The sequence below is a fragment of the Zootoca vivipara genome, chromosome 13, assembly GCF_963506605.1.
Source record: "Zootoca vivipara chromosome 13, rZooViv1.1, whole genome shotgun sequence".
NCBI lineage: Eukaryota > Metazoa > Chordata > Lepidosauria > Squamata > Lacertidae > Zootoca > Zootoca vivipara.
Window position 1 is genome coordinate 46,798,414 of NC_083288.1, and position 15,264 is coordinate 46,813,677.

At 38.7% G+C, this 15,264-nt stretch overlaps 1 protein-coding gene across 1 annotated transcript; it reads right to left on the bottom strand.

The window, feature by feature from the left end:
- Positions 1-5,477: 5,477 nt before the first annotated feature.
- On the bottom strand, positions 5,478-15,220 carry LOC132593012 (vomeronasal type-2 receptor 26-like). The gene is made up of 6 exons (XM_060281374.1): positions 15,124-15,220; positions 12,401-12,581; positions 9,859-10,150; positions 7,477-7,704; positions 7,108-7,234; positions 5,478-6,379 (listed from the first exon to the last, which is right to left on the bottom strand). The coding sequence occupies exons 1-6, from the start codon at positions 15,218-15,220 to the stop codon at positions 5,478-5,480; spliced, it is 1,827 nt and encodes a 608-aa protein (XP_060137357.1).
- Between the last annotated feature and the right edge of the window lie 44 nt (positions 15,221-15,264).

The window sequence follows — 15,264 nt, forward strand, 5'->3', positions numbered from 1 at the left end:
TAGTCTAGAGGAACCTCCTCCCGCAAAGCACAACACACCCACACACCAGATCATCAAAAAGAGAAGAATTAATCAATTGATTATCCAAACTGTTACAAATTTCTGATGGTGTTTTGCTTGCATGGGTAACCTCCAGATTGCATTACTAACACAAGGCACCTTTTGTGAGACTGCCCCTGAGGCTGGCCATGAATGTGCAGCTAGCGCAAACTGTGGTGCTCACTGGAGCAATATTTCAACATCATGTTTCAACATCATAGCAGATGAAGGAACTGCCTGCAAATGAGGTCAATGTGCTGGTATTGGTGTACAAAGCCATATACAATTTGGAACCACAATATGTAAAAGAGAATTTCACCTTCATATAGACTACTAATCGCTGTGTTGTGCAGCTCCATATCTTCCAATCCCATTTCCAGTTTGCCATGATTTCGTGTCCTGATTTAAAAATAAAGTCCCTTCCATTTCTTCTTCTTTCATTCTGTTTCCAGAAGAATCTCTGGAGGCTTGGTGACTTTTTCCTCTAAATTCATTCCAAATTGTACATGGGATCCTTTCTCTCGACTCCATCTCTGGCATCTCATGAAGTTTCTTACTATCTCTGTCAATGGATTCAATCCACTCCTTCAGCATCAGAACTCCATCATTTGTCTGGTTCACTCCTCCATGCACCTTTGTGAAGGTCTTGTCCATTCCATCATCTGCAACCATTCTTATTTCCTGTTCAGGCAGATCTTGATCAGTATTTCCCCCAAAGCTCCTGTGTATTCTTTGGTTTGATCTTTCTCTGATCCATTTTGTTCATCATTTTATGCTTCTCAGCTATGAGCTCTTTCAATTGCTCACCCAATAACTGGCACACAATACCAACAATCAATGGGGTATTCAACAATATCTTTGCCATATTGGATAACAGTGGTACCTCTGGTTAAGAACTTAATTTATTCCGGAGGTCCGTTCTTAACCTGAAATGGTTCTTAACCTGAAGCACCACTTTAGCTAATGGGGCCTCCTGCTGCCGCCAGAGCACAATTTCTGTTCTCATCCTTTAGCAAAGTTCTTAACCTGAGGTACTATTTCTGGATTAGCGGAGTTTGTAACCTGAAGCATTTGTAACCTGATATATATGTCTTGGCTGTCAACGGGAGTATTAACCAGCGAAATTTCTCTCCACCTTAACAGTTTCTGCCTTGAAAGCTTGTGTCTGTCTCTTTAAGAAAGAAGTGCAGAGGAATGTAGTTTCACTTCTGCTGCCAGCACTCAAAGAAAGGAAGGGGGTGGTTAAAAGTAAGGTAAAATGATAATTCTAATCACCAGAGCATCCTTATGTACTCATAATCTTTCTTAATCTAAAATAAATAGAAATGCTTTTGGTATCTGCTAGTTATTGTTGTCTTTGTCCATGGAGTTTTCTTGGCAGGGATGCTGGAGTGGCTTCTCCAGGTGGATCACATTTGGTCAACTCCCAGAAGTGCAAGCTGGATTTCGAAGGGGCAGAGGAACCAGAGACCAAATAGCAAACATGCGCTGGATTATGGAGAAAGCTAGAGAGTTCCAGAAAGACATATACTTCTGCTTCATCGACTATGCAAAAGCCTTTGACTGTGTCGACCACAGCAAACTATGGCAAGTTCTTAAAGAAATGGGAGTGCCTGATCACCTCATCTGTCTCCTGAGAAATCTCTATGTGGGACAAGAAGCTACAGTTAGAACTGGATATGGAACAACTGACTGGTGCAAAATTGGGAAAGGAGTACGACAAGGTTGTATATTGTCTTCCTGCTTATTTAACTTATATGCAGAATTCATCATGCGAAAGGCTGGACTAGATGAATCCCAAGCCGGAATTAAGATTGCCGGAAGAAATATAAACAACCTCAGATATGCAGATGACACAACCTTGATGGCAGAAAGTGAGGAGGAATAGAAGGAAACTTTCTAAGAGGTGTAAGCACAATTTATAAAAATCAGAAGGGTACATTGATAATAAATGGGGAACTATCGGAGGCAATAGAAATATCGAGAGGAACAAGACGGGGATGTCCACTCCCCCCCCCTCCTTTTCATACTAACAATAGAGAGCTTGCTAAAAGAAATAAAAGAAGACGATAAGATTAGAGGAATAAGAGTGGGGAAAAGTACTTATAAGATTCAGGCCTTTGCAGACGACATTATTATAATATTAGATGATCCCCTAGAAACAATTGGAAATCTGGAAAAAGTCTTTAAAAAATTTGGAGAGGTATCTGTCTGTAAAATAAATACAAAAATAAACAAAAAAAATGAGAGAAAAGGAAATTGAAGAATTAAAGAAAAAAGTGAAATGGGAAATAGTGAAGAAAGTAACATATTTAGGAATTGAAATAATGGCTAGAATATAAATTTGTTTGAAAATAATTATGGGAAGAAATGGAAAAAGATAGAAAAAGATTTAAAGAGATGGGGCAATTTAAATTTATCATTATTTGCAAGAATAGCAGCAATTAAAATGGTAGTATTACCCAAATTGTTATTTTTATTTCAAATGCTCCCGATTATTGAAAAAAGGGGAATCTTTGAGAAATGGAGAAAAGGCCTGAGCAAGTTCATATGGGAAGGAAAGAAACCCAGAATACAATATAGACTCCTGACAGACATTAAAGAAAGAGGAGGTTGGGGAGTGCCAGATCTAAGGTTATACCACGTTGCAGCGAGTCTATGTTGGATTGGGGATTGGATAAAATTAGAAAATGAAGAGATCCTAAACTTAGAAGGCTTTAATAATATTCAGGGATGGCATATGTACATGGTTGAAGAAAAGAAAGGAGGGTTTAAAGAATTCACAAATCATGTCTTTAAAAGATCTTTATTAAAAATATGGATAGAATATAAAAATATCTTAGAGCCAAAAACACCTTGGGGGGCCTCCCCCGTGGAGATGACAACAATGTTCAACAAATCAAAAAAGGAGAAGTGGCCAACTTATCAGGAGATCCTAGAAAAAGAAGAACAACAATTAAGATTAAAAACATATCAACAAATGAAGAAAGATGTACAAGCTGGCTGCATTATTGTCAAATTCAAAATTTATTTAATAAGCATAAAAAATTGGATTTCTAGAAAATAAATAAAAAATACAAGAACTATTGATTGAAAACATGAACAAACCAATGTCAAAATTATATAAATACCTGCTTGAATGGGAACTTAAAGACGAAGTTGTTAAAACCACAATGATACGGTGGGCCCAGGATATAGGGAGACCTATATATAGTGATCAATGGGAGAGGATATGTAAAGAGGGACTACGATTCACAGCATGTACAGGAATAACAGAAAATATATTAAAATTAGTTTACAGATGGCATCTAACCCCAGTTAAAATTGCTAAAATGCACAAAAATAGTTCAAACAAATGTTGGAAATATCAAGTCGAGGTTGCTAGTTACTACCACTGCTGGTGGCAAAGCGCTAAAATCTATGAATTTTGGAATGTGGTGTATGAAAAGCTAAAAAAGATGTTTACAATGATGTTTGAAAAGAAACCGGAGCTGTTCTTACTAAGTATAGTCCCCGAAAATATCCCTGAAATTAAAAGAAATATATTGTTATATGCCAGCGCAGCAGCTAGATTACTTATAGCTAAGAACTGGAAGGGGGAGAAAACGCAGACGATTCTTGAATGGCAGGAGAAATTAGTAGAGTTCAAGAACTTGGCCAAGATGACTGCAGCAATTAGAAATATTCCCAAAGAAAAATATATAATGGAATGGAAACTTGTGGAGGATTATTTGATTAAAGAAAGCTTTAATATTAATTTAGTGATTTCTTAAATTGAAGGAGGAGTAGGGAATTATAGAAATTGAGATAAGAAAATATGGAGAGATAGATATTGGAATTAATATAAACAAGAAAAATAGTTTTAGAGAAAGAATTTGGTAATTAAAGTAAAGCAAGACTAGAAGAAAGTAAGAAAAAGGAAGTGATGTACGAGCGGTAGGGAGTTATTTTTTTAATTTATATGTTTATTGTATTAATTGTAATGTTTTGTTTTGTATTTTTGATTTATATTATTTATATTATTAAGTGTTTTGAAAAATTATTTTGCGTATGATTTTGTTTTTTCCTTTGTTCTTTATTTTTCCTTTGTAAACCTTGATTTCCTTTGTATTTCTTTGTATTTCTTTTTGTTTGTGTTATGTTTTTTTCTTATAATTTGGTACTATTTGGAAGAGTTTAAATAAAGTCTTTTTTTAAAAAAAAGTGAGGAGGAATTAAAGAACCTTTTAATGAGGGTGAAAGAGGAGAGTGCAAAATATGGTCTGAAGCTCAACATCAAAAAAACCAAGATCATGGCCACTGGTCCCATCACCTCCTGGCAAATAGAAGGGGAAGAAATGGAGGCAGTGAGAGATTTTACTTTCCTGGCCTCCTTGATCACTGCAGATGGTGACAGCAGTCACGGAATTAAAAGACGCCTGCTTCTTGGGAGAAAAGCAATGACAAACCTAGACATCTTAAAAGCAGAGACATCACCTTGCCGACAAAGGTCCATATAGTTAAAGCTATGGTTTTCCCAGTAGTGACGTATGGAAGTGAGAGCTGGACCATAAAGAAGGCTGATAGCCAAAGAATTGATGCTTTTGAATTATGGTGAGAGTCCCATGGACTGCAAGAAGATCAAACCTATCCATTCTGAGGGAAATCAGCCCTGAGTGCTTACTGGAAGGACAGATCGTGAAGCTGAGGCTCCAATACTTTGGCCACCTCATGAGAAGAGAAGACTCCCTGATAAAGACCGTGATGTTGGGAAAGATGGAGGGCACAAGGAGAAGGGGACGACAGAGGATGAGATGGTTGGACAGTGTTCTCGAAGCTACAAACATGAGTTTGACCAAACTGCGGGAGGCAGTGGAAGACAGGAGTGCCTAGCGTGCTATGGTCCATGGGGTCATGAAGAGTCGGACACGACTAAACGACTAAACAACAACAGTTATTGTTAGCTAATGTCTCTTATGGCAGCAGTCAAGGCACATTCCAGGTGAAAATTAATTGGCAGACAGGGTCATCCAAGTTATAATCTCAAAATATCCCAATCTCAAAAATCATTAAAAGAAGGGAAGTTTAGCTGACCTGAGGTCCTGAGAGTTACCTTCAAGGCTATTTTGTAGTAGTTGTTGTTGTTATTTTGTAGTATCAGGGCACAATGGCGGTTTCTCGCTCCAAAACTTTCTCTGCATCCAAAAAGTTCTCATATTCAGGTAAAGAACAGCTTTCTTCAGAGCATGTGAGATTAATCTCCCTATCACACAAGGGAGGGTGTACTAACGAAGATTTCTGTATTGGCTGTCAACGTGAGTGTTAAGCAGCAAAATTTCCTCCAAGAAGTCAACATGTAAATAATTATGAATGAACTTGTTTGAATAGTATGAATGAACTGTGTATAAACCTTACCCTTCCTTTTTAACAGTAAAATGATGGCAAATCAAAGAGATGCCTTAATTCTTTATTCTTATTAGTTGCTGTCTGTTGTTCAGCTCTGGCCTAATCATGATAATGTAGCATTTAGGGGCAAAGATGCAGCCCAGTAACCCAGCACTGGAGGCCAAGATGGATAAGATCTCCACCATCACCATGTACTTCCCTTTGGTGCTCAGGTAGGTTGGGACAAAGGACAACCAAACACTGCAAAACAGCAACATGCTGAAAGTAATGAACTGGGCTTCATTGAAACTGTCAGGTAATTTGCGGGCCAGGAATGCTGCCAGGAAGCTGAAGAAAGCCAGGAGGCCCATGTAGCCCAGGACACAGGAAAACAAGGTCACAGACCCTTCATTACATTGTATAGTGATTTCTTCCATTAGTGAGTGCATGTCTAAATCTGGGAATGGGGGAGAAGTTGCCAACCAGAGAGTGCAAAGACTTGCCTGAATGAGGGAGCAGGAAAGGACAATGGAGTTGGCCAGTCTATTCCCTACCCACTTCCTCAGGCTGGACCCTGGTTTGGTGGCCATGAAAGCTACAACTACAGTAGTGGTTTTGGCTAGCACACAAGAAACAGCCACCGAGAAGATGATGCCAAAAGTAGGTTGTCTGAGAAAGCAGGCCATTTCCCCTGGTCTGCCAAGGAATAGCAAAGAAGATTGAAAGCAGAGCAGAAGAGAGATGAGGAGAGTGTAGGTGAGGTCTCGGTTGTTGGCTTTGACAATGGGTGTATTTCTGTGCTTTACAAAAACTATTAACACTAAAGCTGTGACAGTGGAAAAAGAAAGAGCAATTGAGGCTAAGCTGATCCCTAAGGGTTCTTCATAAGAAAGAAAGTTCATCGTTTTGGAGATGCATCCATGTTTGCCCATGTTTGGATATTGGTCTTCTGGGCATCTGAAACAGTCATCCATATCTGAAAAACAGTAGCAGGTCAAATTTGCTTCTCCCAAATGGCATCAGAAAGAAAGGGGAATTGTAATAATTAATAAAACAATCCAAATGCAGGAGTGTTAAATTCATTTACCTGGGAATAAAAAGCATAAATTGGCATTTGAGATGTCTTGTGCAGATTGGACAGACATGCATTCCTGGTACATCATCACTTCACTGTTTCCTATCTGGAACTGTGTATCTGGTTGTCTATTTGAGGGGTGCCCCATGCATTTTTGCACCTGACATGTGTTGTAGGGGGCACTAAGGAGAAACTTAAATGTCAGACCCAGCATCTACTACTAATAATCACACTTTGATTTCACCTCTTAAAAGCATAAATCTGTCAAACTCTCCATGACCATCATCAGGAGTGTTAACATTTCTCTACTGACTTTTTGATAGTTTTGTTTTGGCCATTTATATATATATATATATATATTCTACCACAACTTGTGCCCTCTTTGAGGGATATCATAAAGTAGCTGTACAACTAGATCATTCAGACTATTTTAGGGCTTACATTCAAATCCATGTAAAATGTATTAAATGAGGCTTATTCATTTTTCAAAATGTCCTTGGGAAGATATCAGAAGTCAACAGAGAAACATTACAAACAGCATAGTAATTAAACATAGCAGTTAGCTCTAAAGAAGCAAACCATCCTAATCTTATCCAATGAAAATAAAACATGAATTATATGTCACAAACCATTCTGGTCTGCAATCTTCCCTTCTGGACATGGAGCACAATCATAGCAGCAAAATTGCTCCCCTTCCTTCCTTTTCTTCTGTTGACCAGGGGGACAGCAGTGGTTGCACACAGAAATAGGCACCACCTATCCATAAGGAGGAAAGAAAATTCAGATGGGAGCACATCTCCATTCCTCCCATATATAATTTCTTTATTTGTTTTCTTTTTTGCTCTTGAACTTGAAATACTCATTTCAGAAATTTTAAATATAAACCTGTCCTATAAAAGTACAGCACAAATCCCCAAAATCAGATGAGCTTTGGAGTTTTTTTCCAGTGGGACAGAGCCTGGAGGGCCCACAATTACAATCCAGGGATCCATGAATACCTGGTTAAAAACTTTGTGCCATGTAATCTTATCCTCATGAATGATGAATCTTCTTGCTTCAAGGTCATCATTGTCCACTTGACCAACTTTCACTCGAAGGAAGGACTTGTTTGGGAATGTGACTATGTTCATGATGTCAAGTGCACCTCCTGTTTGCTTTTTACCATTGAAACTCACTATTTCTCCAGCAGAGTTGTTAAATGCAATGTCAAGAAGAAATGGGTGGAGCTAATTGCAACATAACAAGACACAAAGGGCTTAAAAACATAACATTTGCAAGTATGGTTTAGTACAGTTCAATAATCTAAACTATAGGAATCCATTTAAGATAACCTGGAATGCCTTTCAGAAATTGAGCTTTTCTGATTGGCCCAAGCCTGAGGGAGGTCAAAAGGTCTCTAATACACAGTTTGACTGATACCACCCTTTCCCCCAGTATAAGTTCTGCTGGGTTTCCAGGTCATGTGAATTATCTGAAAGGGTTTTAGAATGGAATTCTTACCATGCTTTGACCCAGCCCACAACACCATCCTGGACTCAGCCAGCTGAGCCACAAATAACATAGGATGGATGACAGATACTGGAGCATCTTCAGTTTTATTGGGCCCATGAGGAACCTAAGGTGGCTCATCCCAAGTTTCACCCATTACAATCCACCCTCCTCCAAGAAGAAGTTGGGTTTGCATTGTACCATATTTGTGAAAAATCAGCTTTTTTGCCATCACAGATGGGCCATTAATAATGCAATGTAGATTAAATTTATTTTGAGGGGGAAATTAATCCAGATGATATCAACATAAATTCCTGCACTGCAGAGGATTGGACTAGATAACCCTTAGAATCCCTTCTCACTATGCAATTCTATGGTTCCATGATTCTAGGTTTCTCAGGGAATAAGTTGTATTTGTGGATGGTAATCTGGGTGAAGTCTCCTTTTGGACTTCTAAGGCCATTGAATTAAGAATAATTTGATTTCAATACTTTACCTTGAAAGGTTGCAGATTCTGAAGTTCATATTTTTTCTCTTGGACCATTGCTCTTTGCTTCAATCTTGTTGAGACAATGGCATGCAAAGCATGAGCCACAACATAGACAGCATTGTAGATACTGTAGCTGTGGCCAGTCATGCCCATTTCAAACTGAGGCCCAGGAAGGCTCATTAGCCCTTCATCCCCAGTACATGATTCATTGACTTCCACTGTCACACTGGGGTTTGAGAATGTACAGTCAAATGCTTGCTCCCAGAAGTCCCTGAAAAAACCATCTCCTTCTGTTTTATCAGGCTTAATGCTCTGAAGAAATTCATTGAACCCTGGAGGCTCTTTCGTATGAATTGTGAAGGAAATGGAACCTTGAAAGGGCTGAAGATCTAAAAGCTTTTGCAAACCCACTAATATGAAATCCATCTGGGTTGTGATGATCCACACCTTTCTAAATGATGAGCTTCTCTTCTTTCCAGAATCTCCTAGAAATAGTACTCCCATCCATATAAGGGTTAAAGATTCTCCAAAGATTATACATGCACTGACTTTATCATCTGTTAAAGAGAGATAAATATCGAAGAGCACATCAACTGTTTCACTAAACGTATCTATATTGGCTACGTGCGGTATTTTTTGTGTGAAGGATGAACAGATTCCATGCCTAGAAAGCAATGGTTCCAGAGTCTGCAAGAAATTTTCTCCACCATCACCTTCCACAACAAAAAGTCCAACCCATGTCCATCCAAAATGCTTTAGTAAGCTGATGATTCCCATATTCTGATGGCTGTCATTGGGAACCATGCGGTAAAATGAAAGGAACTGGTCTGCATCACTCTCCCCTGGAGGAAATGACCCATATGTGAGCTAAAAGGAAGTGTACAAACATGATAGCGTTACATATGGATGAACCTTCATTTTGATCCTGTGCCTGTTCATTCATTCATTCAACAAAGGTTAAGTCAGAGCCATTCAGTTCAATCCAAGGATTTTTCTAGATGATTTTTTCTATTGTTATGGTGATATTAAGAAATCTGAATATTTTCCTTCACCCTTCATATTATATATATTTGTGTGTGTGTGTGTGTGTGTGTGTGTGTGTATTCCATATAATACACACACACACACACACACACACACACACACACACACACACACAGAATTTAACTCTGGCTTACAAGAATGGCACCTCAGTAAACAGTTTATTTTTGAAGCATTATTATTATTGTCGTCATCTTCTTCTACATCAGCCTTCTAAATGGAATTCCAGTCAGTAATATGGCTGCTTCATTTTGCACCAATTGCCATTCCAAATATGTTGTCCAGGAGAGTCAAATGACAAATCTGGATTAGTAGCAACAGAAGAATATAAATTGTGAAAAGCCACATTCCTCAGTCCTACCTGTGGAATCTTGTAGAGGCCTATGGTGTCAGCCATAGAGAGGGAGGTATCAAAGCTAAGTCCCCCAATGATGGCTATAAGGTTTTTTTGAATGTCACATTTGTAGTTGGGGACAAATCTATGCGATTTGAAAAGTAGGTCCAAAGTTGTCCGATAGGTCATCCTTGCATCGTAATAACTGTCAAAGATGTGGAATCCAAGGGTAAGATTGGGCAAGATCTTGGGGTTCTCATTTATCTCTTTTACAGCAAATGCCAAGGCAAGGGTGTGCTGGTAGAATTTTGTCACCACACTGCAAATGAAGTTAGATATTCACAATTTCTAGTGTAAGTTCTGCAATGTGTGGAATCAACATATCAAAAAAATTTCTGTAACTCATATGTCTAAGGTAAGAAACACCATATAGCCCCAATAGCATATATTTTTCATCAGGTCATTTGCATTCTGCATATTGATTCAAGAAACCTATTATTAATCTCTTGCTTTTCCTTTTCAACTGACTAGATTTTTTTTAAAAAAACTCTCAGCTCTTTCTGTGTTCAACCACTTCATATTCATGATTAAGTGTGCTCTGGACCATGAAGGCTACAGCCCTAAACCTACCAGGAAATAAATCCCATTGACTTATTGGTAGACAGTCCTGGATGGATTGTTGTTCTTTGGAAGTTTGGTGGACCATCAGTTTTCCATCTAGAAGGTCCCAGGTGACAACTCCAGGTAGATCTGGGAAAGTCTCTCTACTGGATACTCTGGAGATCTGCTATCCATTCCTGTTTCCAATACTGAGCAAGATCAATCAATGGTCTGACTCAGTATAAGGCAGCTTCTGGTGTTTATTTGTAGGAATGCACTGTAAGTCCATTAAAGTTAGTTCTCATTTAAACCAATGAAGCAAGTTAGCCATGACTTTTAAGGTACCACTGATCCTAAAGGGAACAAGTCTGACGACATCCAATTCAAACCTGGGCATCATAGCTGCCAAGTTTTCCCTTTTCTTGCGAGGAAGCCTATTCAGCATAAGGGGAAATCCCTTAAAAAAGGGATAACTTGGCAGCTATGCTGGGCATGTCTATTCAGAATGACATCCAACTTTGTTCGGTCGCTCTTACTCTCAGAGGACTGAAGCCTTAAGAGTTCATTATCAGAGCTATACATTGTAATGCAAAAAATCATATAAAAATTAAAATCAGAAATCAGGTGAATATTGTGTAAATATCTATTCTAAGATGCCTGCAAAACTTTGATGTGATAGAAACGTTTTCGTTAGGCGTTTAAAGATTGAAATAGAAGGTGTCTTCCTGTACCCTGTTTTTTATCAATTTAAATATACCAGAAGAATCTGTGTCACTTTTCGTAATTGGGAAGACCATTACAACAACTTTGGGGAAATGAGAATTCACTATGCCACAGTCAGCGAAATATATTTACTTTTGTCCCAGTTAGTATTTGTATTGGATCTGACCTGATTCTAAATATGTGTTGAATTGTTCTTTTATGTGCAGATGTCTTAGCTCTTTTCACGTTTCATTTCAATGATCATTTCAATGTGCTGAAAACAGAACTGGGAGCAGAAACTACCAATGTTTACTCATTCCTTTCATGTCCAGAAAGGAAATCAGTCCAGGGAATATGATCTGCGTCCGCAGCTCCAGTTGCTTGCAAGCAGAAAATGCTACACAATTTATTCCATCCCCTGCCCACCCATTTGTATTACATTTCCCTGTACATTGAAATGAAATGGCAATGTATCTTACATTTACAAAGTAAATGTTACATGAATTTACCCCATGGATAGCCAGGTGAATAATTTAGTTTTTGATGGAAGTCAAAGTTTAGTGGAATGGAATCAACACTTCCAGGGAGGGGAATTACAGGGAGGAATGCAAAGCAATGCGTTTTTAATTCCTAGTCTCGTGAAGAACACTTCAAAAACTAAGTAAATAATGAAATAATAAATAGTTTCCATGACTTTAAGAAGCATGAGCTTAGAATTTGAGATAGGAAATTGTGAGAATACTTTGTACTACTAAAAGGTGTTTTGTGGGTGGGTATTTATCAGGTGGATAGATTTTGAAACAGCGCTTGTTCTCTCTCTCTCTCTCCTCCACATTACCTGTATTTTTTCTTTCCATTTTCACCATTTCCCTCCACAATATCTATACTATGTACTACGTAGGGATTGTACATTCATATGGGGAAAATAAAACCAAACATACAAAGCCTTCTCCCCCATTTTTTATGGTGAAAGAAAAGTCTGTGTTGAACATCTCTTAGCTTAATAAACTCAGACAGTGATAGAGAATGAGAAGTGCTCAGAGATGAACCTCTTGGAACTTTCTCAATTATGTAAATGCTTCTTTGTGAACCAGTAGAATTATTCATGCACCTGAAGTATTTTTATCCCCTTATTCAGCCACTTAAAGGCCAACAAACCAGCTTGCATACAACAGCGAGAAGGAACTTACTGCTTTTAGGCATAAAATCTGGAAGACATGAGACAAAAGGAATGGGGATTTGAAGGGGTAAGTGGGGAGACCCTTACTATGGAATTGTGAACATATTCTGTGAAGGCTGTTCTCTGAAGAAAACTTCATAGAATACATAAAAGATCTGAGAAGAAATCCCACCGATGATGAGGCCACCTGGCTGGTACCATTCATGAGGAACAGGAAAGGGGCCACTGGTGGGACACCTGGTCGTATCTGCATGGCACACACCAGGCACTTGCAAAAACAGCAACACCAATAGACAAAACTTATTTCGTCTTTCCACAATCCTTGTAAAAAGAAATGCCTCCCGGTCTGTGCATTTATTGGCACATCCTCTGTTGATTTCCATCACTTTAATTGTTCTATAGTTTGCTGCTCTCGTTTCCTTTGAGAGGAAGGGATTACATTGGGTTAGGAATTTCTCTGCCAATACTATTCTAAAAGAGGTTTGAGAGTTGCATTTTAGAAACAGGGAGTTACCAATGGAGCCTTGATTAGAAGGTGAGGTTTCAATTTTGGCCAATAATGGGGAAATGTGAGAAATGAAATGAACATGGCCATGCCTGGAAGCTGCCCCTACACTAACTATTCTGCTGAATAGGGTATTATTTATTCTAACAACTTCAAGGCTTGCATATTGACTCATTTCAAGTGGCTACTGCAAAGCCCCTTGAGCTTTGATGAATTGAACAAAATACAATGATTTGGTTAATTGCATGGAGAGACATTTTTTTTCCAGAGAATTAGTGCAGAGTAGCACTTTTGGTAACCAATGCATTGGGTTGGATTTGTTTTCTAAACTGTGACTCCATGTTACCTCTGCCCACGGGTGGCCCACAAAGTGGCAAGTGGCTTGAAATCTTCCGTCATGAGCAAATATTGCCAGGAAAGTCAGAGTGAAGCCATTTCTTTTGTAGATGCAAATCACAGTCAATTCTGTTTTTGAAATATAGGCATTGTTATGATCAAGTATGATTTTAGTTCTGTGCATTGTAAGCCACCCTGAAATAATGTGATTAAGAATGATATCAAAGTCTTCAAACAACCCCATATTTCATTTATACTGGGGCTTGGGATGTAATCCTGCAACACCAGGGAAATGATCTTGGTGCCCAAAACATGCAAATCAATATCAATAAAATTCAAAAATTCAGGGGCCATTTTTTTTTTGGGGGGGGGACCCAGTCAGTAGAGATAAAATGATCACCAGGGCTAACTGGCCAAGTTGGTCCTTCTAAGGCCAGCAAGGAGACCGGGGAAGAATTTAAATGTGGGGTCCCAGAAAGGGTTTCTTCATAGAAGAGGAAAGAGAAAAGGGAATAGAGGATCAGGCTAATTCAAATTGAAGGCCAAGTGGAATAGCTCTGTCTTACAGGCATGTCTAAATCTGAGAATGGGGGACAAGTTGCCAACCAGAGAGTGCAAAGACTTGCTTGAATGGGGGAGCAGGAAAGGACAATGGAGTTGGCCAGTCTTTTCCCCACCCACGTCCTCAGGCTGGACCTGGTTTGGTGGCCATGAAAGCTACAACTACGGTAATGGTTTTGGCCAACACACAAGAAACAGCCACAGAGAAAATGATGCCAAAAGTAGGTTGTCTGAGAAAGCAGGCCATTTCTCCTGGTCTACCAAGGAATAGCAAATAAGATTGAAAGCAGATCAGAAGAGAGATGAGGAGTGTAGGTGAGGTCTCGGTTGTTGGCATTGACAATGGGTGTATTTCTGTGCTTCACAAAAACTAATACTGTAACACACTAAAGTTGTGACAATGGAGAAAGAAAGAGCAATTGAGGCTAGGCTGATTCCTAAGGGTTCTTTATATGAAAGGAAGCTGATAGTTTTGGGGATGCATCCATGTTTGTTCCTGTTTGGATATTGGTCTTCTGGGCATCTGAAACAGTCATCCATATCTGAAAAACAGACACAGGTCGAATTCCAAATGTGATTCATATACTTCCTCTGCCTCCCAGAAACTCAGCAGTTCAGAAACAGTATTTTGAGTGTTATTCCTTGGATTTTAACCCCTATTTTAACAGTTTAAAGGGGTTGCAAATCCTTTTGTGTGCTCTCACTGAATTGAATGGGAGAACTAGATCATTTTGACTCTTTTAGATCTTAAACTCAAATCAATGTAAAATGTATTGCATGATGTTCATTCATTTTTTCAAAATGTTCTTTGAAATATAATGCAAGTCAACAAAGAAACATTCTATTAACAGCATGCGATCAGACATTAATTAGTATATTTTAGGCCCCAAAGCAGTTCTCTTATGAAAATAAAAATGAATTCTTTGTCACACACCATTCTGGTCTGAAATCTTCCCTTCTGGACATGGAGCACAATCATAGCAGCAATTTCCCCCCCTTCCTTCCTTTTCTTCTGATGACCAGGGGGGCACACACAGAAATAGGCACCACCTATCCATAAGGAGGAAAGAAAATTCAGATGGGAGCACATCTCCATTCCTCCATATATATATATATATATATATATATATATATATATATATATATATATACATATAATCTATTTGTTTTCTTTTTTGCTCTCGAACTTGAAATACTCATCTCAGAAATTTTAAATATAAACCTGTCCTATAAAAGTACAGCACAAATCCCTAAAAAGGTGGATAAGAAAGCTGATCACTGGTGCAACTGGCTGTTTTTGATTACAGAACAGTGTTTATTTTCAAAGCCTACAAATGAGCATTGGATTCTGTTCAATGGAATAGAGAGAGAGAGAGCAGGGCCCACAGTAATACCCCAGGACCCATACCCTTGTGCCATGTTATCATGTCCTCATGAATGATGATTTTTCTTGATTCAAGAGCATCGTCATCCACCTGTCCAACTTTCACTTGATGGAAGGACATGTATGGGAATGTAACTATATTCCAAACACAGCCACCCACCCACC

Bases quoted from the DNA above. Each gene is read 5' to 3' on its own strand.
- LOC132593012 (XM_060281374.1), bottom strand. From the start codon at position 15,220: ATGTCCTTCCATCAAGTGAAAGTTGGACAGGTGGATGACGATGCTCTT. The intron at 7,235-7,476 runs GTATTCATGGAT...CCTTATGGATAG, and splicing joins GGCACAAAGTTTTTAACCAG to GTGGTGCCTATTTCTGTGTG. The intron at 6,380-7,107 runs GTTTGTGACATA...ACTGTTTTTCAG, and splicing joins GAAGATTGCAGACCAGAATG to ATATGGATGACTGTTTCAGA.